Source organism: Lathamus discolor, chromosome 5, assembly GCF_037157495.1.
Source record: "Lathamus discolor isolate bLatDis1 chromosome 5, bLatDis1.hap1, whole genome shotgun sequence".
NCBI classification, from domain to species: Eukaryota; Metazoa; Chordata; class Aves; order Psittaciformes; family Psittacidae; genus Lathamus; species Lathamus discolor.
In genome coordinates, this window is record NC_088888.1 from 4,187,182 (window position 1) to 4,214,360 (window position 27,179).

General features: G+C 46.6%; 1 protein-coding gene and 1 long non-coding RNA gene across 6 annotated transcripts in view; one reads left to right on the forward strand and one right to left on the reverse strand.

Annotated features, from left to right (window-relative positions):
* Nucleotides 1–737: 737 nt before the first annotated feature.
* The window catches only part of LOC136014620 (uncharacterized), a 52,478-nt gene continuing 26,036 nt past the window's right edge, over nucleotides 738–27,179 (forward strand). Inside the window, exons 1-8 of the long non-coding RNA XR_010612802.1 lie at nucleotides 738–782; nucleotides 5,524–5,670; nucleotides 6,128–6,212; nucleotides 6,552–6,637; nucleotides 9,379–9,480; nucleotides 14,933–15,042; nucleotides 15,601–15,776; nucleotides 18,572–18,676. This is a non-coding gene — a long non-coding RNA (uncharacterized LOC136014620). The remainder of the gene's footprint in view (nucleotides 783–5,523; nucleotides 5,671–6,127; nucleotides 6,213–6,551; nucleotides 6,638–9,378; nucleotides 9,481–14,932; nucleotides 15,043–15,600; nucleotides 15,777–18,571; nucleotides 18,677–27,179) is intronic.
* The window catches only part of TTC7A (tetratricopeptide repeat domain 7A), a 180,711-nt gene continuing 162,893 nt past the window's right edge, over nucleotides 9,362–27,179 (reverse strand). For 4 of the 5 annotated variants that reach the window (XM_065679466.1, XM_065679463.1, XM_065679464.1 and 1 more), the window contains one exon: nucleotides 9,362–14,702. In XM_065679466.1, the coding sequence (XP_065535538.1) occupies nucleotides 14,481–14,702 (222 nt within the window). In that variant the 3' untranslated portion in view covers nucleotides 9,362–14,480. The remainder of the gene's footprint in view (nucleotides 14,703–27,179) is intronic. The other variant, XM_065679467.1, reaches the window with a different exon arrangement.

Here is a 27,179-nt window from a genome sequence, read left to right on the forward strand (position 1 = left end):
TTTGGTGTATCTGCATGTGCTAGCACAGAAGATGTGTGTTGGGGTGGGAGGAACTGGGAAGAAGGAAAAGCAGCTCTTTTCTTTTGGTGTATCTGCATGGTTTCCCTGCTGCCAAACACTGGCAACATAATCTTCTGCCTGTGGCCTTGCTTTGTGAGCTTCCCTTCCACCGAATCACAGCGTGGTTGAGGTTTGAATGTGCATCTGCCCCCTGCTCACCAGGCAGCGGGCAATCAGAGCAGGTTGCTGTCTGATGGGATTTTGTGTCTTTCCATGGGCGTCCATTCCTCAGCCTCTATGGGAAATCCACTCCTGTGCTTGACCGCCCTCACCAAAATAAGTTAGGTTTCATGGAATTTCCATGGGGTTGCATGGAATTTCAATGGAGTTTCTGATATTTCACTACCACCATCAAATCCTCATCTGAGCCAGGCCAGGAGTTCCTGCTGTCAGGTATCTGCTCAGAGAAGGAAGCATTGTCTTCCTTCATGCGCCGTTTCTGGGATGCTACATTTGTTCCCATGTCAACCAGCTGCACTCATCTCTTCCAAGCTGAAGGAAGTGGCAAAAAACCAACCTCCTCTTGGTTTCCAATAGATCTGAAAGTCTGCTGAGGTGTTTCTTACAGATGTATGAAGTCGTAAGTGCAAAACCTAATTTGAAACACGAGCTCATCTGCTTAGTATGTACTTTACAGCCTCCAGTGACGGCGTTCTGGACCACCTTTGTACTTTGCTGCTGATGTGAATGAAAGCATCTTGAGGCTGTCCCCTACCTATTCTGTAAGTAACTTTTTAGCCTGATAAGAATACTGTTATCATACAGCCTCTAGAGCCCCAGAACACAAATACCTGGGCTGCTGTAGCAAACCTGGCGAGAGCTTTCCTGTATGTTGTCCTTGGAGGGTTTGATCATGGAGGTTCCTTTTGTCATACTAAATTTGACTAAATGGATCTCCAACTTTCCTGTCTCTACATCAAATGCTACATGTTCAGGAGCCTAGAATGGCATCTGCTGCCAGTCATGTTAACTGAGAGGAGCACAGGACACTGGAGCGTCTAGTTTCTCATCACTTACGGGATGGATAGAAGTATCTGTTGTACTGACTAGTCCATCAAATATGAATGATGCAGATAGGGTGGCTGTTTACACGCAGCCATCTATTTTAGTTAAATTGAGAAACACACACAGGGGAGCGTTTCAGCTTTGTGGATAGAAAACACTGGGAATGTTTTTGGTTGTGCCTTTTCCTTTCACCAGTGACAAATAGTGCTCAGGGCTGCCCAGGTTGTGGCTGGGAGAGGATGAGCTCTGCCTCTGGGATGAAGATCAGGATATTGTTAGCTAGCCAACCAAACCTCATGAAACCAAAGATGAGGTGCTTGTCCCCCATTATCATTCTGATTTTACCCGAATACTCATCTCTTTTGTACAGTGTTAACATAAGCATTTACAAAGCCTGTCCCTCTAGAGGATGACAGCAATTGTTTTGCTTAATGGTTAATGGCTTCCTCTCCCTCCGGACTCTGTGCCAGTGCATATTGTAATGAACAAGCTCTGGAAGAATATTACAGCCTCACTTCATCTATTAGGACACTTTACATAGAAATCTATTTTGCACTGCCATGAATTATATAAACACACAAATTAAAGATACATACGCAATAACCGCTCGCAGAGAGCATTGTCTGCAGCAAACTCATTAGGCGAATGAATTACTCTGTAGAAAATCACTTAACCTTTGTGGATTTCCTGGTACTGTGTTTATTAATGCCCTTGCTTTGTTTTGGAGTAATTTCTCTGTGTTATCTGAAAACATGCTCCAGGTCTGAAAATTAATGTACGACATTAAGGGTACCTCTGGACATACTAATTATAGAGAGAGCAGAATGAGAGGTCTCGTTCTGCTTTCCTGCATCCGTGGATGGAAGAGCCCAGATGTGTCTCCCTGTGCAAAGAATCAAATCAGAATCAAATGATACAGGGCTAAACTCCTTCAGAGAAGGAAAAGAAAAAAGGGCTTTGGTTTCCAAGGGCAAACGTTGATTACAAGCAGAAAGCTTGGCTGAATAGCCTTTCTCAGGGGTTGTCCACAGGGCTCGGTGGCTAATGTTTTGCTTTGGAAAATATTTCTCCAACAGCAAATGGAGATGAGGGGAAAATAGCAGACTAACTTTCTGGCAAAGGTCTCCTTTGGTTGGAAAAACAATGCTCCCACATGCACATGCTGCTGTCGGGAAGGCTGCTAGCAGGAACACGGCAACACTAGTAATTCTGCAAGTAGTAAAAACAGGATGCATCAGGAATAGCACGCTTGGGACAGAGGAACCCCCACAGAAACACCGCCGCAGGAAGCAGTGTGTGTGCAGAGACCTGCACCGGTTAGATATTTTCAGTGGCGAAGCATCACTGAAGCCGTGTATAGTATTTTTACAATAACAAAAGATAGTGATTAGTCACTGAAAACATGATGTGACCTCGGTAACCTGCATTCTGACTTGCCCTGTGCCAAGACGGCCTGTTGTGTTTGCTGGGAGAGCTGTGACTGGGGAGCTCGGGAGAAGCTGTTGCAGATGCATGTCAGGGTGACTCACTCACCATCTTGCTGCCGGCTGCGTGGATGTATGGGACTATGCAATGAAGGCAATGCAAAAGCCTGGTTCAGTAGGTTTCAAGTCCGTAGCCTTATTGCAGGGACATAGTAACGGAAATGAAAGCAGGCGGTGACTCTGAGTACTGGAGCAGACTGACATTACTTAAATCTGTTGTATTTGGGATTTGTGCGTTTGATTTTGCTGCTGTGGCACAGAGTTTCTTTTACGTTTGCTGGAAGAGTACATATTGCTGTATGCATGCTATGTCATGCTTGTGTCTTCTATAGCTGTAATTATAGCCCTGCAGAGCAAGTCAGTAGAGAGCAAAGGTTATTGACTTCCACTGATATGTTCCAGGTGATACTAATACAAATAGAATAAAACCTGGGCCTGGAGGGGAAAACTTCAGTGAAAGGCTGCATGGAATAATTGAACCTATCGTACAAGCCATGTCATACTGAAATGAATTGACAAGCAATATTAACCTGACTGAAACTCCTTACAGGTCTGAAGCCCTTGCACTGACTGAAAAGACTGGCATGGGGTGGGATGGGGGAGAGTGGTTCTGGGGACAAACATGCCCTAGCTGGCAGCATACCCGAGTCTTGCAATTACTTCACTATAGAGTAAGAAAAATTAAACCCAATTTTTGCTGCTTCTGCAGATCAGCATCATCTACTGCTTCCTCACTTGCATGTTGTAATTTGGTATGGAACAGTTGTGGCAGGGAAAGGAGGGCTGGATCCTGGGGGTTTGCAGATACTCCCTGTAAAGTAAGTAGAAGACCTAGAAGGGAGCAGGAGGAGGAATCAATGTGGTGGAGAGAGAAGGATCTGAATTCCTGCAGTCTTTGTGGTCTGGTATTTTACTTCCACCTTAGAAAAGGAGCAGCTAGTAAGAAACTGCTAATTTAGGTAGGTTATGGATCAACAGACTTCACTCTCTTACGAAATAAGTGATCAGTCCTATTTATTGCTGGAGGTTATAAGTTAACCCTGCATCGTGGGATTGTGAGATTTCTCAAGAGCAAATCAAAACGTTTCACACATGGGCTGAACAACTGAAGTATCTGGTCTGTAAAAGCTCCTGATCCAAACACCAATTTGCAAAGGCAGGTGAAGCAAGGTTACTTATTTCTGGTGGAGACTTACAAGAACATGGCTTGTATTTGGATTTTCCTCCTAGGAGAGGCAAGGAAAAGATGATACCGAAGTAGATTAGTGGTGTATTGTCCTGTTTTGTAAGAATGGCCAATGAGTTTTGGAACCGTCCTTTCTAGTGAAACCAGATCTGATTTTGAAACCAACTTCATTACCCTGGAGCTATATTACAATGGTTTGGAAGTTGAAACTGGAAAATAACTTCGTGTATCTGATCAGCATTATCTGATCACAAATGAGTATTATTTCCTAACTACAACTGTGGAATTCAACTCTTAAACAGAAAATGCTTCCTGGACACTGAACGTCTCTCTTTGTATTTTAGGTTTTGCATCATGAAGTTACAGGACCCACTGTATGTTCAGGAACGTTTCTATTTTCATAGTAGATTGGTAACAACACCTTTCTCCCATGTGGGATGACTGGAAGCACAGCTGCTCAGTTAGTGTTTTAGCTTTCCTGGTAATAGTTATCAGCATCAGTGAAAATGTACATACATGGATTCGAGTGAGTGGACAGGCTTTAATCCATCGATTAAACGTCCAGAGATAAAAGCTGAACATGTTTTTCAGCGCTGTAAGAAAGACAGCCATTAGTCTCTAACTTAATAGTGAATGGTGAGCCCACAGCGATGAATCCTCTAACTGCTCTTTTGCAAAACATGGATGCTCCTTGTTCTAACAGATGTTTTGGGGGGGGTGTTGTTTTCTCTGAAAGCTCTTCAACACGCACACATTCTCATCTCCCACTTCACTCTTCTAAACGCAATCATCTCTGTGCATGATTGACCTAAGTGATCACTATGGTTTCCAATTCAATTCAGGTCCCCAAAGAGGTCTTTTAATTAAGAAGCTCTAATAGAATCTCCGTGAAAACTTCCAAGTCCCCAGTCTTCAGGCTGTGAGCTACAGATCCCTGGAGTGTCCTATGGCCAACTAGTACGGGACCCTTTCCTTTTGGAAAGGTCATATCCTATGCAGAAGTTTGGGTTAGTAAATCTTACAGATGCCTACATCCCATGGAAAATGCCTATGGATCACATAAGGCTGCAAAAGCGCTGTAGTAGGCTGCTGTTGATCAGCGAGTAGTGACTGAGAGAGGGCGAGCTGCAAGCCGGAGCACACAGACATGTCTCGCTGTGAAGCTCTATCTACAGTTTGTATAAGGTACTTGCCTGGCCCCCACCACCACAGGGCAGGGGAGCTCTGCCCGTGCTGTAGTGCTCCGACTGCAGGGTTTTGCTGGTGCTTTGCTGTTTGGTAGCAAGACCCAAAATGTTTAAGAACTAAGTTTTACCTAGAGTGTGTCTGAGCCAGCCGCAGGCTTTAACCACCGCCACCTGAACTGCAGATGTGTACGTATGTGGGATTTCAAAAGTGCTCGGGGCTCGCCTGTAATCACTGAATCACGGAATGGTTTGGGTTGAGACCTTAAAGCTCATCCAGTTCCATCCCCTGCCATGCGCAGGGACCCCTTCCACTGGAGCAGCTTGCTCGAAGCTCCATCCAACCTGGCCTTGAGCACTGCCAGGGATGGGGCAGCCACAGCTTCTCTGGGCACCCGATGCCAGCGCCTCAGCACCCTCACAGGGAAGAATCCTTTCCCAATATCTAGCGTAAATCTATGTTCTTTCAGCTTAAACCCATTCCCCCTTGTCCTATCACTACAAGCCCTTGTAGGAAGTCAGTTTCCAGATTTCCTGTAGGCCCCTTTTAGGCACTGGAGCTGCTTTAAGGTCCCCCCCCCTTAAGAAGCCTTCTCTTCTCCAGGCTGATCCAGCCCAGCTCAGCCGGTGGGACAGCCCCACTGTGTGCGTACACAAGTGTGCAGAGCAGAGTGTGCTGATGTTCGCCCAACAGCTCGTACTCATCTCCAGGAAACAACCTGCGGTCGCCGCACTGCAGATGCAGTATTTGGTAAGTGTTGTGCAGAAGCACCTGAGAATGCTTTCACACTGAGAACTCCAGCATTAGCCATGTGTGAGAGCAAAAAGTGGGACTGGAAAACATTGCTAAACCTTTTCGAGTACGGTATTTGCTGGAAAGCAAAGTTCCAGCAAACTGGAGCCACTTGTAAACTGGAGATAACTTTGGTGAATAGTTCTTGGCTGGAAGACAAAAGGGAAAATTTAAGTGTTCTGGGTAGATTGTTTCAGGATTAAACATCTTGAATTGCTGTTTCAAAACGCTCTCCCTTCTGGCAATTCTCTCAGAACTTCTGGTCATATAAATCTGAGTTATTGAAGACACGACTTGAGGACTCCTGTCAGAACAATGTTCTGTTTAATTGGAAGTTTTTAAGCTCTTTGTTTAGTAGAAAATGTCTGAAGTTTCCCTTTGGAATGTAGCTTGAAACAAGTGCTCTTTTTTCCAGCTTATTGTATAGCCGGCTGAACAGAACTTCGCACGTAACCATGAGGAGATGGTGGGGAAACAGAGGAAATAAAGCTTTCGGTGTGGTAAGTCACCCCCTTGACACAGCAGCCTCCCGAGACCAGACCCGGACCACGTACAGAAGCGCCTGTACCTTTCCATACCTTGTAGTTGCACCAAGGCATGTCTAACGTGAGCCACTGTAGATTTATAGAAGTCGGATGTACTGCATTAATTCATGAGTGGAAACTTCCCTTAGCTCCATAGAAGCCTGAAAAGGGGGGTTGAAGGAGAACCGCACCATGCTGTGACTACGGCGTGGTGGTCACTGGTGGGAGGCAGACAATAGAAAGGAGCAAAACCCGAACCACAGTAATTTAACCAGTTCTGCACAGAAAACCACCCCTCTCTTGGCTCCTCCGCAGACTTGGTTTTCCATCTGGTGAAAAATGGGGATGAGCTACCTCCCTTGCTACCCTCTGAGAAACACTTCAATACCCTCCAAGGAGAGGTAAGAGCAGCATCATTGTAAGTGGGAAATGAATTGCTCTCTTGCTGGATTTAACAGCTTCCTGTTTTGGGAACCTGAGATACCATCTCACATTTCTGTTTGTTGTCAGGCTACAAGAAGAGACTCCAAGGCTGCAAAGCCTCTGGTGAGGCAGTGGTTCATTTGCTAATTGTCTCTGCCAGACAATGCCATTTACACTGAGCACAAAACCACCTCTAACCTCCACTGGCCAGAAAATCATTATACCCTTGAACTCCCATCCTTCAGAAACAGGACCCAGCGTTGCAAACAGGGGCTGCGTGTGTCAGCTCCTCTGACAGGTCAACAAAACACAGGAGTGCTTATTCCTGATTAATGTACAAACACCCCCGTTTCCAGACCTAATTACGGTATCGTAAGCAACTCCATTACGAAGAAGCTGTCTGATTTGTCACACGTAATGTAACGACTCTTTTGCTCCAAGGACCGCGCTGTCCTTTGGAAGGCGATGGGAGCTGGGCGCAGGATTTGCATCACTGTAAGCACACTGCGGAAGGGTCTGGCCCCCCTGCTCTCAGGCTGGGTTGGGGGCTTTGATTGTGGCATAGGGCAGAGGCAGCATTAAGGTCCAGAGAAGGCTTTGCAGTCAGGAGGCTGGAGAGGGGCTGTTCTGCGTTTGCTCTTACTGTCACAGATTGGGGTTTTTTGTATGTTTCTGTCAAAAGCTGGTGAAGCTGGGTTTTGCCTCTCTCAGAGCTTTTCAGTAGAGAAAATGTCTCCTATTTTAGAGTTTTCATTGCTCATTTGCTTTTTTAGGACATGTTACAATGCTTGCCATTATTGCTGTATAAATTTGAGATGCTCTGTCTGCCTGCTTCTCTTCCTCCATCAGCCAGATAATTACATCAGTTCTAAATGGGATCAGATGTGAAAATGGCATTCAGTTGGAATGACCTGTAAGGCTTCTGTCCTCCATAATTTAATACCTGCTTAACTTGGAACATGGAGGAAACCTTTGGATGTTGCTCTTCAGTTGGGGACGGTTTTGGCTGTGATATGCTGCTCTTTGTTTTGGAGACAACGCAGCAGAGGACACTGGCTTGACGGCCACAGCTCAGTTAAATGCCACAGTGACTGCTAATGGCAACAGAATAAGCCAGTGATACGTAGGTCTAATTTCCTAACACCAGTCTTTAAAGGTTACGTGTGTATTCTTTCTTTGTTCCAAAGACTGGTTCAGGCACATCCGACTGGGATGTGACACCTCTGGAGGGATGCTGTTAAAGACTGGCAACGTCAGCAATGCTGCTTTGGTGACTCCCCAAAAGCCTGACAGCCAGAGCCTGTGATGGAAGTGAGCACCTGAGCAGAACCAATGCTTCCCAGCTCTTCCCTTACTGTTTATGGCAGTATGTTTATGGCTAAATATCTGGGAATCACATGAGGCATGAATATACTGTATCTATCTGAGTTGGCTTTACCCATTTTGCGGCACAAAACCAGAAGTGGAGGTATGAATAAATTATTAAAAATTATATCGACTATATATTATTAAAAATCATTAAATTATTCCTAATGGCCTTTCAAGAATATCATGTTAGGATAACCACTGAAATATTACTTGGTTCTCTGCAAGGCAAGAACTGATCCTAAATTGAGTGGAGTACCCTAATGATCTGGAACTCCTTCCAGCGAAAAAGAGGGGTAAAAAGGCTTATTCTCTTCCCATTTAAATGGAAAGAGAATATTAAACCTCTGTGTGATGCAGAGAGGGTAGCAGGCAGGGCACTGTTAGGATGGAAGCAAAGATGAGCGGTCCCCGTCAGCAGGGACTCAGCAATGAAGTTCTCCAGTTTTCACTGGGATTCAGTGGTATTCCTCCGCTTGGTCTCCTGCACAGAGGGGCAGAGGCAGCCTTCTTCTTCCCTCCTCCCCTCCACCCACCCCACAGAAGCCCCACACCACTGTTTCACTTCTCTGTGGCATGGGAAGGGGGGGAAAGTCAGAGCTAGTGTTTCGTTTGCTTTAATTTCCGGTCTTTAAGGCTTTGTCCTAACAGCTGGAGGGGTTAATTCTGCTACTGCTGCAGCGGAACCTTGTTCTGCTTGAGTTCCACTGAACACATCACACACCAGTCACAGTTAGGAAGAAATTCTCTCCAGAAGGCCTCTCCTTCATCTCATCTGAGTATGAAACTAAGGGGCTGGCTTTTTAAGAAGGCCCTCTTGAAGCTCGCCCCACAGATTAATGTGCAAGTGCAAAGAATGCTCTGGAAGCTCTTCAATGGAGACAATTTATTTCCAACCAACCACAGGAGTACTGTTTGCAGCAAAAAGCTGATTTAATGGTGTTGTGGCCAAAAGAAGGTGAGTCCCTAAATTTAATGGCATAGTATTTGCATATTACCTCCCTGTTAAGAGTTTCTCACACTACCTTTGTTTATTTTTACTGGAAGAAGCACAAGAAAAGCACGATGCTCGCTTCAATCTCCACAAATCCAAACATTTGAAGCTGCGTTACTCCTCTTTCCTGGCTCTGTTCCTCCCTGAAAGCACGCCGCTTGCATGCTCACTCTCCTTTTTCCCATGAACTGCAGGGTGTAGGCCAAAATACCCTCTGCAACTGGTAACTTGCTAGGCACACTAGGTTCCAGTTAATACAACAAATGGTCATTTCATAATGCTTGAAGTATCTGTGGCATGAATATATTAAAAGTCCTGAAGTTGGCAGGAAATACAAGGAGCATTTTTTGTTTTCCACAGGGTCAGTTTTATTCATCTGCGGGAAACTTCTTACAATGACAAAGACAAGTTAAATTACACAGAAAACTGATTCCAACTGGATTAACAGCGTTCAAGTGGCAGGTAGGAAACACTTGGATGTGCAATGCTGAGCACTTCTGTGTGTAGCAGCTTGGGGAGGTTCTGGCCTGTATCATCACAGGCTGCATCACCGTGGTGTCATGTCCCTATCAGTGGTTTTAGCTTCAGACTGGTGTGCATTTCTGTGGGGAAGCTGTGAGGGTGCTGAGGCACTGGAATGGGTTGCCCAGGGAAGTTGCGAATGCTCCATCCCAAGCGTTCAAGGCTAAGTTGGACAGAGCCTTGGGTGGTATGGTTTAGTGTGAGATGTCCCTGCCTATGGCAGGGGGCTGGAACTGGATGATCTTAAGGTCCCTTCCAACCCGAACTATTCTGTGATTCTATGATTCCATGAAATGAACTGGACCTTTTAGCATCCAGTGCCTTGGGAACCTGCCTTGCTGGAGCTGAACCAGGTCATGAAAGGCAAGGTTGGAGGAACCATCATCCTGGCAGCTGCTGGGTCAGGGATTCTTCCTCCTCCCAACATCACCAACCCAATAGGTGTTTCAGCTTCTCATTTCTAACAGAACCACCCTCTAGCTGGCCATGCACTAATACCCTGCAGCACTGAACCACAACTTCCCAGCAGGGAGACCATCACCTGGAGCCAGCTCGAGTGAGGGGGTGCTGGTGGGCACCCAGACGGACACTGCAGTTGTCCCTTTGGGCATAAAGCAGCTCTCCTTAGCCACATAGAGCAGAGGCATCTCAGCTATACATGATCCTTGCGCAACTGTCAAATATGCCTGTAATACAATTCGGTCAGCGCCAGTTACCGCTGCAGCGCGGTGGCTCTGGCAAGCCTTGCTCTCCTAGGCTGAACTGTAACTATCAAATCTCTGTTGGTTTGGCTGAAAAAAGATCATGGCAGTGATGTCTTTTCACTAAAAAGGGCCGTTTCCCACTCTACTGTCGTTAAAGTGAAATACAAACTAGCCAAAGTCTGTCTTTACCAAAACTCTCTGAAAATGGAACATTTTTGGGGGATAAAGTAACTGTAATTCTAACTGCAGTAGTCAGTGCTGTGCCTACTTTGGTACCCAGCCAGTGAATTTTAAAGTAAACACCCTCCAGGACTGTTCTCCATTTGGATTTATTAGTCATTACCAAGAAAAGATAATTAGCACTTCTGAAGCATTGTGATATTCAGTAGCATGAACTGTTTCCCATAGAAACGGACCGCGGTACTTGTGCAGAGCAGGAATATGGCAGCTCCGTCGGACTCCCTGTACGGAACGAGTACACTGGTGGGCAGATCCTCAGCTGGAGGAAATGCTCATACTACCAGCAGCTCCAGTGGAGCTAATGACAGTTTATACGGGGTAAGGCAGGGAGAGGAGTTGCTCCCTGGCCTCATAAGCTTCCCTTTCTGTACCCGGGAGGCAGAGCCATTTTGGTTACAATAGACAAACCTTCTTGTTGGTCAAAGGCAACAGCAAACACTACTCCTCTACTGCACAACAGGAGAATAAGAAAGTAATTACTTTTCTTTTGTGTGCACAAAAAAGAAAATAGCCTTGTGGTGGAACAAGAGGAACCTGGGTGTAAACCAGCATCCTTAAGGCAACAATGCCTTTTTTCTCTTCCTCTTTCTAAACTGAGAAAACTCTGTTGGACTCAAGTCAGTGCTAAAACCTGCAGAACTGGTTTTTCACTTATTGTTCCCCTTCCTTCCATTGCTTACAATCATTGGTAATAATCATGTGAGGGATAGGATGTAAATCTTACGTTCTTAGTCTCAAACCCTAAGCATTAAGCATACCAGGCTCCCTGCTATACAAAGAAGTACTACCCACTGAGTTCAAGGAAGCAGGTGGTTAGATTTATTAGTGTTGCTGTTTAAACAAATACTACAATGCATAGGCTTGTCCAAAGCAGTTGTCCTTGTTTTTCTCTAACTGGAAGTATGACCAAAATCCGTGCCGAACAACAGAGGTAGCACGTAAGCTTGGGAAGGCCGCTGTTTTGGGGAGCACCAATAACAAATGTAGCTAGAGGATTTACCCTGAAATACTTGCAAGTCTGCAACAACCACTCTCTTGCGCTGTACAGAGCAGTTTAGGCCAATGCAACACCTCTCCAGCCAACAGGTACTTTGTATGCTCTGGGAAGCACGCAGCAGGTCTTGGGGTTGAGTACAGTATGGATCCAAAATACTTTGTCTGCAATTGATGTAGGGGCTGTGATGTGCTGTGCTGGTAAAAGGGTACCTTACCCGTGTTAATCCTATTGATGCTGATGGCATTTACTTGTGCGAGTATTCCTTGCCACACCTGAGTCAGAGGCTCTTGGGATTGCAATCCCAAAGTCAGTAATGCCTGTTAATACACACAAAAACCACGGGACCACCCTGCCAACATCCGACTGGCTGATGCTCTCAAAGTACTTGTGCACGTCTGCGCCTCTCCTAGCAGGATGACTGCTGTGGCAAGAACGATTATCGCCAAGGTGAAGCGATGGCAACAAATGCGATGGGCTGCTGGTTGTTTACCAGCTACAGTTGCAGAAGTAAATGGGTCTGTGAGTGTTTGCTTTTCAGCTGCTGCTGGGAAACAGGCACCCTCCTGCCAGGTCCCAGGCCAGCTACGTTACAGACCTCGTAACGCGGTTCCTTGGTTGCAGAGGTGGATGCATAGCTGGTACTCAAATAGCGCTCCGGATGCATAGCTTGTACTCAGATAGCTGTCCAGTACACAGAAGTTGCTATGGCAGTGCTTTACAGACATACATTGCACAAGAAAGCGGTGATGTCAGACCACACTGACTCCCCCACCCTGGGAACCACAACAAATACTGGAATATAATATCTATATATTTATATAGATATCTGCTTAAGTAATTGTCAGACTGCATCTCACTGTGAGCTGGGTTTAAAACACCTGGGTAGCAATTTTCCAACTATGCCAACAACAACATCTCTCCTTCCCCCTTTCCCACGTGTAGTGCAGAGCAAGCCGACCTCATAGCATCCTTCACAGTAAAATGAGTCTCTGCTGTGTCTTTCTGTCTTCATGAAACTCGTTTAATTCTGATACTTCAACACCTACTTCTTTCTCTGCTGCTGGTGCTGCTGCAAAGGAGAAATGTGGCCAGGAACACCATCTCCTTGGAAACCTGCCTCTGGCCTAAAAAGCCTGATTTGGTGCCTATGTGACGCTGGAAAACCAGAGCCCCTGAAAGGGCTGAGAACCTTTCACAGCAGTGGTGCTTTCACTCCAGACCCCTCAGCAGACAAATAAACTGGGCTATTGCAATGCTAAAACTTCAGAGGAAGCTTAGTTGGGAAAATTCAATGGGAAAAATGCAAGATATTGGCCAGGAAGTGCAAGAGGCTGCTGGGAGCAGCCTGAGGGCAGTGCGCTTCCCTCAGCTGGGGGCAGGAGCTCTGCGATGGTGTGGGCTGGGAGCAGCACACAGCACCCATCTCTCCATTACCCTGCACATTTCCATGTCATTGTAAACAACAGGACTTCGAGTCTGCTGCCAGAGCCTCGGGCTCTTTAAGAAATAACCCCATCCCATTTATTGCCTGAGGATGTTCTTATCTCCGGAATGAACTAGTTGCGGATCACAATACTGGGCAGAACTGCAGTACAAAGTGTGTTCGAGTGCAAACCTACTTATGAAGTAGTCACAAATCTTCTCTGGACAGAAACGGGCACAGAGCCCCAACCTTTTGTGTAGAAAAGTGCCTGCAGCTCCTTTCTGCACCATCTTCATCTTGGGACTGGTCTTGCTCTTGTGTGCCATGGCATGTAGAGCTCTACCTCAGTGCCAAGGCACAGCTAAGGAGCAGAGCTTAGCAGGGGGTATGCCAGCTGCGGCCCCGGCTGTGCCAGCATGGGGAGGCTGCGTGGGTTAGGGTTATCCACTCCTGCATCTGATACGACAGGCAAAATAATGCTGCCCTGCTGAAGGCTCAGCTCCTTACCTCCGATGTGAGATTTCTACAGACAATCAAAGATTTGGTTTTAAGAAACAAGCAATTCATACATACACACACTGCCTGCAGCATAACTTCCCTAAAAAGACTGCTGCTGTCTTTTGTATCGTGAAAAGATGGATATGAAAATGTTTTGTGCCAGGAATGGTAACGCAGTAGAGCACAGAGTTCAGTCACAATACACTGGTAATCACTATGTTCCTCACTCAAAGTGATGCAATAGGTGATTAATCAGCACAAAGCTCAGAATTCATAACTAGCTATTTCACGTAAGGCCTTTCAATAAATATGCAAGTGGAGATACATATAGGTTTTTAATACAGTTCGAGCGTGAACTGATTTGGTCTTTGGTCTTTCTGCTTTTGTGAATCATACTGCAATAGCAGCTTTTGAGAAAAAAAAAGTATTTTTAATTTAAATTGGTCTAGGCAAGAGCCACACTAAATATAGTGAGCATATGCAGCATATAAAAGCAAGGCAGGAGGAAGGATTATCAAAATAACTGGAATAGTTTTGTAAGTGGTATATACTGTAAGTCGGTATGGTTTGATTGTCATTCCTACCCCTGTCAGAGCCATGTGGAGGCAGCCACACGTTTAAGTACAACTTGGTCAAGTTAGTTGGTGCATTTACTCCTGTTTAGAGCTGGTCTGGGATTTAATTAAAGCCTGAGGGGCATGGCGGGGTTGGGGCGGGGGGGGGGCTTGGTGTTTATGATGAAAACTGAAAGGTGCAAGTGCTTTGAACAGCTCTACTCTTAGCACGAGCTTTCTACAGTCACCTTGAACCAACACTCTGACATAAGCCTCGCTATTAACTTGAACAAGAGATTAGCTAGGCACCTGTGAAGAACAAGGCAGTCTCTGTTTCTGCCTGTTGCAAGTTCTTCTACAGTTAGGCTTGTCTCAGCTAAGCAGGAAGACCTGAGCCCCATCCTGGAACTGTTTTGCCCGGTTCCAGGTTACGATGGCACTTTTCTGTTGGGCTTTTTCTTTGTTTATTTGTTTGGTTTTGGTGTCTGTCCGCGAATGAAGGTGCTCAGTTGCTGAGCAAAGCTTCAGAGCTCCCTGGGGATGACGGTGAAGGGGACGACAGGACTGCTGGATTCGAGGTCCAGGGCGGTGAGGAAGCATTCGATGGCTGCTTCGTTTTTCCCCTGAGCTTGCAAGACCTCTCCAAGGCTGTTCCAGGCCCTGTGACTGGTGGTCTGGATCTGGATGGCATCTCTGAGGACCTTCTGGGCCAGGTCCCTCCGCTCAAGTCTGCTCAGCACCAGGCCCTGTCAACAAACAAGTGACGAGCAGTTAATGACACAAAGCGAGAGAATGGAGTGCCCCAAGCCCTGCCAAGCTGGGCTATGTATGAGTGCGGGCACAGAAGTTCTATGATAAGGGATCTCCACCTATTTCTGTGGAAGAGCAGCAATCAGCTGTTAAATTCTGGGGTTTTTTTTATTGCAATGTGTAATTTAAAAAGCAATTATGAATTAGTTCTTTTTTTTAAACACAGAGACTGATCCAGCTCAGAAGTGCTCCTGCTGCGTGTTACTGTGACAGCGTATACTGGTGCTACACAGAGAAAGCATCCCTCTCTCCTTGAGTGGCTTACTTGATCCCCAGGTAATATACCAGACCCCCAGATCTAATCCCCAGGAAAATATACACAGGTTCAGCTACACCCAGCATCTAAATTAACTCTTGCACATCTGGAACATCCAGCTGAGGTCAAGTCTCTCAGCTCCTACATCCTGACCCTATAGACAGATCTTTCTCTTTAACCAATGGGGCTAGAGGGATGCAGCTCCCTTCCACGCTTCTAGGGGCAGGCTGTATGAAACAGCATGGGGCCCTCTGTCCTCCTGCACTCCAATGTAGATCCTAAAGCAGTGTGGGGGAGCAGAAGGATGGAGGAACCTTGTTTAAAAAGCTGTCCTTAGGGTAAGAAAAGACACGAGTGGGTGTAACCATCTGGAGGGAACAGGAGGAGGAGGATGAAAGAAGTGGTAGGAAGAACATGTTTTCCTATAGGGCTCGCATGGATGTGTCTGAACCCACAATGCATCCAATGAGCCAGGCTCCCTTGTAATTATACAGCAGTCAACCACACCGAGCCCAGATGGTCATGTGGGCTTCGCAGGCCACAGTGCATCAGTGGCATTTCTCTGCTTCCTCCTGAAGGTGCGCACACCGGGATGAACCTCCCACCGCTTCCATCCAGCGTGGCCTATGGAAGAAGCAGCCAACGCGTTCATGTCACTCTGCCAAGATCTGCATGGCCTCTGCCTGCACTCACCCGTGGAAATGGTGGAAGATGAGATGATTGCCTGGCTTCGTGCTTTTCCTGGCACTAAGTGGTATGTGGATGCATATATAATATATATATAAAGGAAAGCTTCCTCTTTAATGTGTCTACTCACCCTTAGTTGATATGAAAAGCCATAAGAAACCTGAAATCTCTCACATTGAGAACCCAAGTGAATTTGTGACCAAAGAACAGTGATGCTTTTGGAAGTAGTGAAGATTTTTCCTTTGTTTTGTTTCGTTTTTCCAAAGTGCCATTAGACACAGGGTGCATCAGCATGACTAAGACCCTATCATGACATGACTAGCCAGTTACAGTTCTCACACCTACAGAAACACATTATTTTGCCTGAGAGAAACAACGAGAAATGTCAATTTAATGTAGTATCAGCAGTACTGTGAAAAGTTTCATTGCCTTTTTCTTGCCTGTAACCTTGACCTGAATAATCAACTCGGTATGAAATCTGATCATGTAGAGGTGCAGTGGGGATGTATTTTCTTTAGGCTTCTCTTTCCTGCTGGAGAATGGTGAGGCAATGGGGTCTGATCGCACTGTCCCCCTGTGAGCAGGCAGAGGTGGCACAGAGGCACCCCGATGGGACAGGCTGGTTCCTCTGGAGGTAGCTGCAGGCACGTCCCTAAGGAATTTGTGCAATTATAACCTGAGTCACCCTTCTGACAGGGATAATGAGGCCCAGAAAGGGCAAGCAGTGTGGCCACAGCAGATCTGCTGAGCCAAGAATAGACAGGAGCTATCTCAGCTCAAGTTAGTCCTCAACCACAAAACCACCCTTCCTGTTGCGCTGACCGGGTAGAGCCGATCATGCTCTCTGGTGGCCAGGGACCCACTGCTGTCCTCATCCTGACACTAAGCAGCATCAAGCCTCTCGATGCTCCGGAGGGCTGCCGGCTGCGGAGGCATAGGGCCCATGGAGCCTATGCAGCTGCTGCCTGTCATCCCGCTCCGAAGAGGAGGGGAATTCCCTCCCCGGCTGACATCTCGCGCCTCCCAACAATGCTGCAGTGAAATCCACCTCATCGTAAACCGCTCGTGCAGCACAGCTCCCTTGTCTGCCCCAGCACCCTTCGTGGGCAAGGACCAGAGCCTGGCGTGGCTTCCCCACTGCGGAGCCGCTCCATTTATTGTGCCGGTGCTTGAGGTCCTTTGCAGCCCTGTGAGGAGGCTGTACACAACCCCAGGTACTGTGTTCACCTGGGGAGGTGCTGAAGCTGATGCCCACCAGGAAGCGCAGCACAAGCGAACATTCACTCCTTGGTATTCAGTGCCTCCAAGCATCCTGGTTTAGCTGTAGAAAAAATCTCAGAAAGGGCGATCTGAGGATCCCCACAGCTTCCTGTTGATGCTGCAATATCCTATATGAGTGAAAAACTACGTTTATGGAGAGAAATACAGGAGATATTTGCCAAAGGAGGCAAAGGTTTCCTGCCTTCTCCTCGCTTACATGCACCACTGCTAGTGCCAAAGGCTGCCTGGGTCCATAGCCCCTCCCCGGGGTGCTCACCATCCTGCTTCCCTTTTCTGACCAGGAACAGCCCTGTGTCTCCTTGCCCATATGCCTGGATTTCCATGTGCTGTGGGCAGAAGACCCTGGTCCTCAGGCCTCAGCCCAATTGGAGATTGGGGTGCTTCCAACCTGGTCTCCAACCCAGACTCCGCCAACGCTCCCGAACCCCAGCACGGAGACCGACTGCTTTGTGCAGAGCGAGCGGTGACAGATGGTGTCAGCCTTCCCAGTGAGCCTTAACTGAACCGGCAGAAATATGCTGCTGTGTGTTTAAGGGACAGGTTGAACACCATTAACTCTGCGTGCAGGAAAGCTTCTTGCTTTGGGTTTCCTCTCCCCGCTCCTCCCCACCCTGCTCCTTGCAAACCACAAGTGTTTTCTGAGAGCTGGAGGCTGCACGGTCCCCAAGCCTCACCAAGATGCAGCACCGAGCACTTCAGCTTTTTGCTTCCCTGAGGTATTTGCACTTGAGAGCTTCTCCTTGCTACTGAATTTCTTATTTCCCCATGGAGTCTGGCTTGCTATAAACAATGCCTGCATGTTGTTGCTATGTAGGTCCAGCTGGAATCTGCCTACAGTGCAAAGGAAAACCATTATATATAAATTCAGAAAGCCACCCACTGACAGGCAATTTGCATTTTTATCTGGAAGACTTTTATTTTATCGTAAAGATTTTTTCTAATGGAAGTTCAGTTCCTGAGTTTCTATGGAAACTCATCTGCTTGGTGTGCATGCATCATTTCACAAAGTCAGATCGCAGGAAGATAAGCAATTAGTATAAATACAAGCAGGAATGTGATTCAGGGTTTCATCCCCTTATTCCTGAAGATGGAGGGAGGGGCTGGGGTTTGCTGCCGTGCCTTGGTTCCTATTTGTGGTTTTGCCAAACTAATGCAGACACCCGTATGCGAGGTAGCCTGGCTCCTCTGCCACCTCCTGGCTAGCGCTGGCACTTCTGGTTTTGCCTGCTTATTTTCCTCCCAAAGATGATGAGTACCCCTAAGTAAGGCCTTTGTCAGTGTTGGTGCTGAGTCAGGTACAGAGCAATGAGGACAGGTTTCTTTTTAAACTCAAGCATATTATTAATAGTTCAAAACCCCAAACCAAAAGGTGTGCGGGAATCATCCTGCTTTTGAGCTCCTGTGGGCAGAGCATTGCTGGGGCTCACACCGGTGCTAGCCACACACAGGCACTTCATGTGCTGCATGTTATACTAGCATGCAAGTTATGCTAGCATTAGTATAACTGTATTGTGCTTGGATGCTACCTCGACCACTCACTCACTGAGATCCATGGGTAACTTGAGTCATTTTCCTCTTTAGGTGTGAAGACATCAGATGTTGCAAACAGAGGCAATGAAGTGAAGCCAGGCTACGAGCCAGACTGCAAAAGACGGCGCTGAAACCACTGGAAGAAACTCATTCGAGGTGAGGGGCTGCCGCACAGTGAAGCCGGTACTGTCCAGTGGTGCATGAAGGCAGAGAGCAAATTTGGTTTGCTGATTTAGGGTGCCTTATGCTGGCAGCTGGACTCCTGAATGTATTGGCTCTGATTTCAGGGACAGGGGAAGCTTTTCCAAAGGTATTTTTGACCTTGTCCAAATGCAAAAGAAACAAAACCTAAACCACTTCTATAGTGACACTGCGTTGCATTCCCTCGCCTTAAGTGATGTGGTACTTAGTAATTGATACTTGAGTGAGGCCAGTTTTGGTTTAGAAGAGACATATTTCAATTAAAGTTAGATGGGCAAAAAAGTGACTTGTTCTCCATTTCCACTAATAAAGAAAGTGGACATAAGCCCCACTTAAAGTCCCACTTCAGAAGGTCATGAAACTTCTGATCTGTGCCTTTATTTCCTTAGAATTTGACAAAACCTCCTTAAGGGTTGTTAGCAAAAACAAAATTCCCAGAAAACAGTTCAGAAAAGCTATTATGGAAGCCCCAAATACAAGCTGCAGTTTATTTTTAGTAATGGAAGTCAAAACTTCCTTCGCAAATGTTTAGTTCAAGCACCTGATGAGCTTCAGGGAGTTATCCTGAATCCTGCCACCCACCCCTGTCTCCTTCCACTAAGGTGGCACAGATTTACTCTTCTTTCTTCTGAGGCTTGTATTGGAAAGAGATTTCCAGAAAAACATTCTATGTCATTCCTGGGAGATTGCTTTTTGCTTTGTTTGCATGGTCATCTCATTCTTGGAGAGTATGTATGGATAGAATAGACTGTCCTTCACAAATTGATTTTAAGAATTACTCTGAGATTTCTTTCTTTCTTTGCACTCTGATGTTTTTCTCAATTGCACCAAGCATTTTTGCCCATTATTGTCCAAATACCCTAAGAAATTTCCAGAAGAAACCAGACTTTGCAGACTTGCTGTTGGGCTTCTGCTAGCGAACTGTTTAATTCATTTCAAGGTAAATGGGGTATCCTTACTGCTACTCCAAGATGTAATACGGACATGTCACTGGTGGTTAGTAGGAGGGCAGTCAGCAGCTGGCAAGATCAGGGCATGCTGCAGAAAAGTACTCGTTCAGAACTGTGCTAACTCAGCAGAACGCTACAAAAAGCCTTTCAAGATGCATTTGGCACTTGGTGATAACAGTCTCATGTAACAGAGAAATCCGCACTGCTACAGGGCAACATACGCGTCTGCAATTATTTAGCAATCCGAGTAAGTTGTAAGCAAAATCTGCTGCATAAACCACGGAACGTATCAGAGTCTGTTTGGACAATGGCAAAGATTAACCCTGGAAATCCTAGGTCTCCTAGGATAAAGACAGACATGTAACCAGCCGATTTCTCTGTGATTCTTCCCCCCCTGCATTCATGACCTTTGCATTTCTGAGGAGCCAGTACTTTTTTAAGCTGTTGTCGAGCAGTGCAGTGAGGTTTGGTTGTGCTGCCACTCAGCTAGCTAATCATCCATTTTGCTGATTCAGTCCAGGTTGTGGCCAACCTGAGCTATACATCTGAGCTCTGTCCTCTGAGAATGCACTGTAGGAATACACGGAGCAGTCAGGGTCTGCGCACCAAACACTCCGCATTACAGACCCTATCCTAATTTCCTGCCCTAACAAAGGGTGACTGGATCCACTTCTGGAGGAAAGCTTGCCTTTCAGTGTTTCTGCCGCCTCTTTTGTTGAGGGCAGCTTTTCCTTTTCTTCCTTCCCCCTCTCCATCTCCTCCACCGAAGCTGCTGCATTCCCTGTCAGTCAGTGACGCTTGAGTGCTGCATTTGATAGAGCAGAAGAGGGGAAGGAGAAGGGAGGAGAGGGAAGGCAGGCAGGGCCACAGCAAAACGGAGCATAAGGAAAAATGATGGGGGGGGGGGGGGGGGAACTGGCAAGTGCTGGGGAAAAGCAAAAACCTGAGTTTGCATCAGGATTTGTAGTGCTTGTGCACTGCCTGTGGGTTTCAACTCATAGACTCAACACGGAGATTTCAGCTCTGGTACTGCAGGCTGCAAAGGCAGCCTAGCAGCAGAGTGCTGCTTAAACCTCACTGCAGCATCTTCATGTGCTACAAATGAGTGTGAGGTAAGAGAAGAAATGAGACTGTAAGGAGGTATCAGGAGAGGCAGACTAGCTGAGCATGAAGACAGAGACGTCTTAAGCCCTCCACAGAGCTGGGCATGCAGATATGCTTTACTAACCATAACCAAGGTGGTTTTGGCAGCGAGAAAAGAAAAAGCAAAAGAAAAAGATTAGGTGGTGAAGTCCTGAACAGAAGGACATTCCCTTCCCTGGCTTGTCAATGTGTTTTCCAAGGCAGTGTGTAATTGTAAAGGCACCATCATGCCCAGGCCCCACCGTGGGGCCAAGGCAAGCCCCCCTGCAGAAGGGAAGCACTGTGCCATAGTGCACGCTGCCCTCTGCCCATGCTTGCTGTCTCCTTTTGAGTTCATCAAATGTTAGCAGGGATGTTCGTACTGTGTTTGAACCTTAAATGTGATAAAACATTTATTGACATAAAAAGCAAACCCTAAGGCAGCATTTCAAACCTGGAGGCTCTGATGTCTTCACAGGGAGGCTCATACAAGCCTGGAGAGAATGAGTTTTTCTGCCTTGTTGGAGTGTCGACACTTAAGCTTTATTCAAAGCAGACTTGTTTGATGGATGCTGAATGCTCTCTAGATAGCTCTTCCTTTGCTGAGACCTATATGGAGGTGAAGCAGCAAGCAAGGAAATCGAACAGGATGCCTCAAACACATGTTTGAGACTAACTAAATGCAGTATGTGTTTCGCACTCTCTTTTCCTAGGGAAGGAAAGATTTCTCCCAGCCCTGATCTCAGCAGTTGTCATAGTAATGGTGCAGCAGAGCGCACAGTCGCTTCAACTAGGACTCAGGCTTGCAGTGCTGTCTGTAAAAATATGGACTAAGAGAAGGTCCCAAATGAACAATAAACAGCAAATTAGAATACATAATTTATAAGTTAAGGCCTCAATTCTGTTGTGCACTGTACCTGCTTTCCTGGCAGAAAGCCTGGTCGAAATTAGTGAGATTCAGCCTAGATACATGCAAGTATTTCACAGTACTCACAGAATTGAGACTGATCAGCATCAGCAGTGAGAGAAAAGACATACAGGATGCTGAAAAACAGCAGGTTTTCTGGCTAAAGCACTTGCCTAGAAAGTGTTTGCTGTGCTTCACTGGCTGCTAATGCATTTCACACTGAATAATCTGCCATTGCTCAAGAACAATTCAGAGAGCAGGAATAGAGTCAAGGGACAAACTCTGGGAGGCAGAAGTCCTGGGTTTAAGTGTTCTCAGGCTAAAGAGGATTGAAAACTTGCCTCTCATGTGCCCAGGGGGTACATGATTCTAGTATGCTTCTAGTAACTTCTAGTTAATATCTGTAAGAAGTTAGGGCAGAAGTTAAGCATCCCCATCACCCCCAGGGGCAGAAACAGCTCTTTCTTTGCCTCTATTCTGATAGTGAGCAGGTGCCTGTGTTCTGTTGCACCTAACAAGATGATGCTGCATATAGCAGGGGAATGTCTAGGCTTAAGACTTGGATACCCAATTAATCTGAGTGCCCAGAGTGTGCTGTGGCTGATGAGCACGGGATTTCTGACTGCTAGGTTTCCTCCAGTGCCAATGCTGGATCTTTCCCCAGTTTTTAATGCACTGCTTTGCAACAAAGGAGGGGCTGACGTGCACATTTCCCGTGTGTGTTATCTCCCCCCTCTCTGAACGTGCGAGCCATGAACAGGTTCTCCGAGACAGCAGCTTGAGGATCTCCATGAACTGCACTCCTACAGAACTAATGGCCAGAGCAGGCACCGCATTTAGCGCATCTCGGAGGAGGGGTGCAGTGAAGCCACGGCTGACAGAAGCACACAGAATGCCAGTGGAGATTGCAGCAGATGTCTTCTGAAAGGAGAGCCGAGATATGTAAAAAATCTTAACTTGCTTACTTTTCCACTCCTGGCAGCCTCTGGGATAGCATGTGATTAATGACATCCTCCGCACAGCTACAGCCGCAGCCCCCGAGCGCAGGATCACAGCTGGGCGCTACGCGAGCCGAGCTGCTGGGAAACACAGCACGAGCTGGGCAGGAACGCGCTGCTGCGGCTCCAGCCAGTGCCTCTGCTTCTGCTCCGGTGCCTCCCGCCCCGCAAGGAGCATGTTTCCTTACTGCCTCTCAATGCAAGGTCTGCCATAAATCGTGAACCTCCGTGCACAAAGAGGTTTTGCTGGGTTACAGATAGCATTTTCTGTTACGTGCTCAGAAGAGAGTGAATGAGGAAACTCACTGAGAAGATAAATAATTAAAGACTTTTGATAAATACTGCACATAACACTAATGTAAATGGAAGCTCCACCGACACTGGAGAGCTGTGATGTTTACATGTTTCCCATTTGTTTGGCAAGAAGGGACTTGTCCTTCCTTCTCTTGACTGTGGCCAGCTCACTGTATTGGGATAGCTTGTTGAAAACCTGGAAGTCTTGCTAGTTCCCATCCCTCTGTTTGTGCAGCTGTGCCTTATGTACCAGAAGGCAACATATTCTGTTACTGTGCTACACACTATTTTTTATTACTATAGTCCATCACTCTGGCCTGTCTCTGGTGCAAGAACAGACAGCTTAAATAGCACAGAATTTAAACTAATTATAATTGGTTTCCTTGTTTGTGAAAGCCTGTTTGAAGTATAAAGGGGACAATGATTCTACCCCTTCTCCCTTCTGCCAGGTCCCTGAGCACTTTCTGAAGCACCATTTATGAGTTCAGCTGTAGACCAACCTGGCAACTACAATTTCTAGGCTTTAACTCCATCTCGGAGCAAAGCACAGCATAATGACAATACTGATTAGTAGAGCTGCAGCGGTATCTGGAGGGCTGTGGATGGAAACCACAACTAAAGCTAGCCATCTTTTGGAAGATCAGGCTGGAGCTCAGTAGAGGGGCATCTGCTGCAGGGAGAGATCAGGCCAAGGGCAATGTCTTGAGGCCTGGATGCAAGTTTTATTCTGCAGAGATGACTGAACCATCCCACGACCTCGAGGGGTGTAAGAAATGTGTCAGGTTCTTCTCTTGGAAGGTGTTACACACACTCTAGAGCAGAGATCAGAGACGAGCTGGGGAGTTTCGTCCTGCAGGAATTTATTTTGGTTTCTAAAGTTACGTAAACAGAGCCTGAATAATGTGGTAATGAGCACCTCAGGGACATGGAGAATAACTTACCACAACAGAGAAGCGCAAATGATTGGCACATATAAACAGGATATACAGATTCCCTGGAAACCGGGATAATCCACCTCTGAGAAGCAGAGCACCAGTCCTGCCACTAATGGACTGAAATCTCTGCGCTGCACAGTGGATCAGATTTGTCTCTTCGAGTGACCCCAAACATCACAGCAGGCCCAGTCTCCTGCTTGTGAGGGAAATGCGCAGTTCCCCCAGGAGAGGAAACGGCCACTCAGTGCCTAAGTGATGGCTTCAGTGTCAGAGAACCACTTATCACCTTGTTTGCAATGGCTCCCCTGTCTCATCTGGATGCAGGAAGGAAACCTGGCAACCGCAGAGGAAGACAGCAGGCAACAAACCTGCAGAACAGCCCTGTGGGCTCCTAACCCGTGCTCAGGAGCTGTGATCTGGGTGCACAGTCAGGGATTTGCTCCATTGCTGGGCTACTCAAGCCACCAGCTAACTACTGGATTTGCAGGGAAGATGGTTCTGCAGCAAACAGAAATGAGGAGAACAAAGTGTTTGCAATTCTTTGAACAGTGAATGAGCTGACACACTAACTTATTAATGTGAGCATCCAAAATGTGAGCATTTCTCCTACGGGAGCCAGTGACTAGAAGCAAAGACAAGTTCTCTCCCTCAAGCTCAGCTGCTTCAACACGAAAAAATTGAGCTAAGAGGCTGCTCTAAGGATTGCTTTTCCCCAAGGAGAGCTTGGAGCAGTTATTTTGGGATATCTGAAGCGCAGGAACATTCTTGGGATTCTGCAATGAGCCTCAGAGTTGGGAAAACAGAATCTGCTAAGCAGCCATGGTTTGGAAAGAGGCCTCCAATCATCTCCAAAAGCTAAACGTTGCTTTACCATTGTCATTTGCCATTGTTACCTATCGCTGGTGAAGCTGCAAGAGGTACATGCCAGAGAGGCATAACAGCCTTTATAATAGAACTTCTCTTAGGGTCAGATAGAATTCATTTTGATCACTCTCTCCTCCCAGCCCGTAACCTATACGGGACTTGCAGAGTACCACTGCCGTCCTGATGGGCAGAAAGCAGCTGCCCTGATTACAGTCAGCGCTACCGGGGATGCTTCCTGCAACTGCAGCCTCGTGCATGAGGAGTGTGTGATCACTCGACGGGGAATTCCAGTGGAGAGCACCGTCCCACAGAAGGCTGTGCTGATGGTCCACCAGCAAGTGCTGCGCTGCTGACGTGCCATTTCGGGGAGGAGGTGTAACTCGCTATGTCACCCTGCGGAGCAGGCTGAAAATAGGACTGCACTCACTGTGCCATGTGGCTCAGTGGTATGTCAGGACATGTATTTTTAGGAAATTCCTCCTTTGGGCAGAAAGGGTGAAGTGCTTGGCCTGGTTTGCAGTCTGCTGGCTTTGCCCACGTCTTTCATGCTAGAGTGTGGGAGCATGTTAGCCACCAGTCTGCTGATGCCCTTAGTGCCTGCATACAGTGCAAATCCTAGTTACCTGTTCATTGGGGTGGCTGTGGAAGGGTAAAATACAGCTGGTCTGCTGCTGTGCTTTTCTTTCAATGCATGCATGCTTGCTCTCTGGTGCTGGTGCTTTTTAGAGAGGGAACTGACCTCTAGCAGAGGAGGGATGGAGAAAATCATTCAGGAAGATCAATGTCTTGGGAAGAATATGGTCTCTGGGGAGCAGCAATACAAATGTACCTTGCAGAATGAATGTGAGGCAAACAGGGAACGCAGAGAAGATAGCTCATGCAGAGAAGAAAGACAGAAAGGAGGAAAACCTGACAGTAAGTAGGGGATTTAAATAAGTTTCTGGAGAGGCAAAATGGGGTCTGACTAGGTGAGGTACTTTTTGGGTGCACCATAATGAAAAAATGCCATGCATCTCCACGCCCGGCCGCTTACTGACACATAGGCAGTGCTGTGGCTGGTCTGACCCCAGGAGAAGGACGAGGTAAGGCAGTGCTGGACTCAGAATCAAATTCTTCTCTGGCAGACACTTGCTGGCTTCCTCTTTCCCCCAGAACATCATTCCGATCAGGCAGCATGTGTTCAGCTCCAGCATCTGGGTTTTGATTTTCTGGCAGCTGCACAAAATCTCTGCTATTAAATCCCACCTGCCAGTCTCATGTCTGCTCCCACAGACCTCTGCCTGCTAGCAAATGCTTCCAAATCCCGCTGCCAGGCACAGCACATCATTCTGCCATCCTGCCTCGGGCAAAACCCTTTGCGCAAGGACTCCTTTTAACTTCAGTGGGCTGCAGGAGGGAAGGCTAGAGGAGAGGCCTCTGGATAACAGGCAGAAATGCTAATTTAGGTCATGGCTTGCACCGCATTCTTTTCAGCACTAATGTAAACCAGCCATTTTCCCCTGAATTATTTGAATAATACTATTTTGTCTGTGACATTTTAAGCTTTCTTTTGAAACACGCTCCATGCTGTAGCTGTGCAGTAAAAGAATTTGTGAACTTTGTTCATCAATTTGTGCTTATGTGAGGTTGTTTTTCCCTTCTTTACAAATTCTTCCTTTCCCTTCTATTGCTTCCTAGCAGCCCCAGCTAAGCAATGCCACCAGTATGACATGTGCACAGTGCATCTCGCTTTATTGTCGGAACAGCATTAGTAAACCAAATGCTGAAATACAGCTTGCTCATCTATCCTGGATAAGAGCTCTATCTATAGGAATAACTGCAATGTTTAATTCTGTATGGGGAGAAAGGACTCAAACTTCCACATTAACCTAGGCAATAAGGCTGCCCTTTTGGTGCAGAGGACAGTATCTCTTGGAGATGGTCTAAGCTACTTGATTATAGTATCCCTAAAACTGCAAACAAAAGAGACAATCAGTGCTTTTTTTGCTGTGGACATCTGTCGGCAGAGAAGCAACTGCTAATTGTCATGTAATAACTACAGCAGACGCTTCCATAGCAGTCATCTTTCTGGAAGTCAAGCATGACAAGAACTGTTACTTGTCCAAGCACCAAGATCTGGCTGCATTTCTGAAACTGTTTAAAAAGTGACATGATGCTCTTCTACAGACGGATACTTGAGATCAAAATGTTTAGCCAAAATATAGCAGTCAGCAATCGTTTTTGCTGGCATGTGATTAAGGTATTTAGCTTTATACTCTAATACTTGCATTTTAATTTTAGAACTGTATGTGTACACTGAGGAAAGGTGCTGATACTCTCACATAAATACAAGCACATGGGATTTGTAGAGAACTGGTTCGGCAGCAGAAATGCCTTGTTGCATTTCAC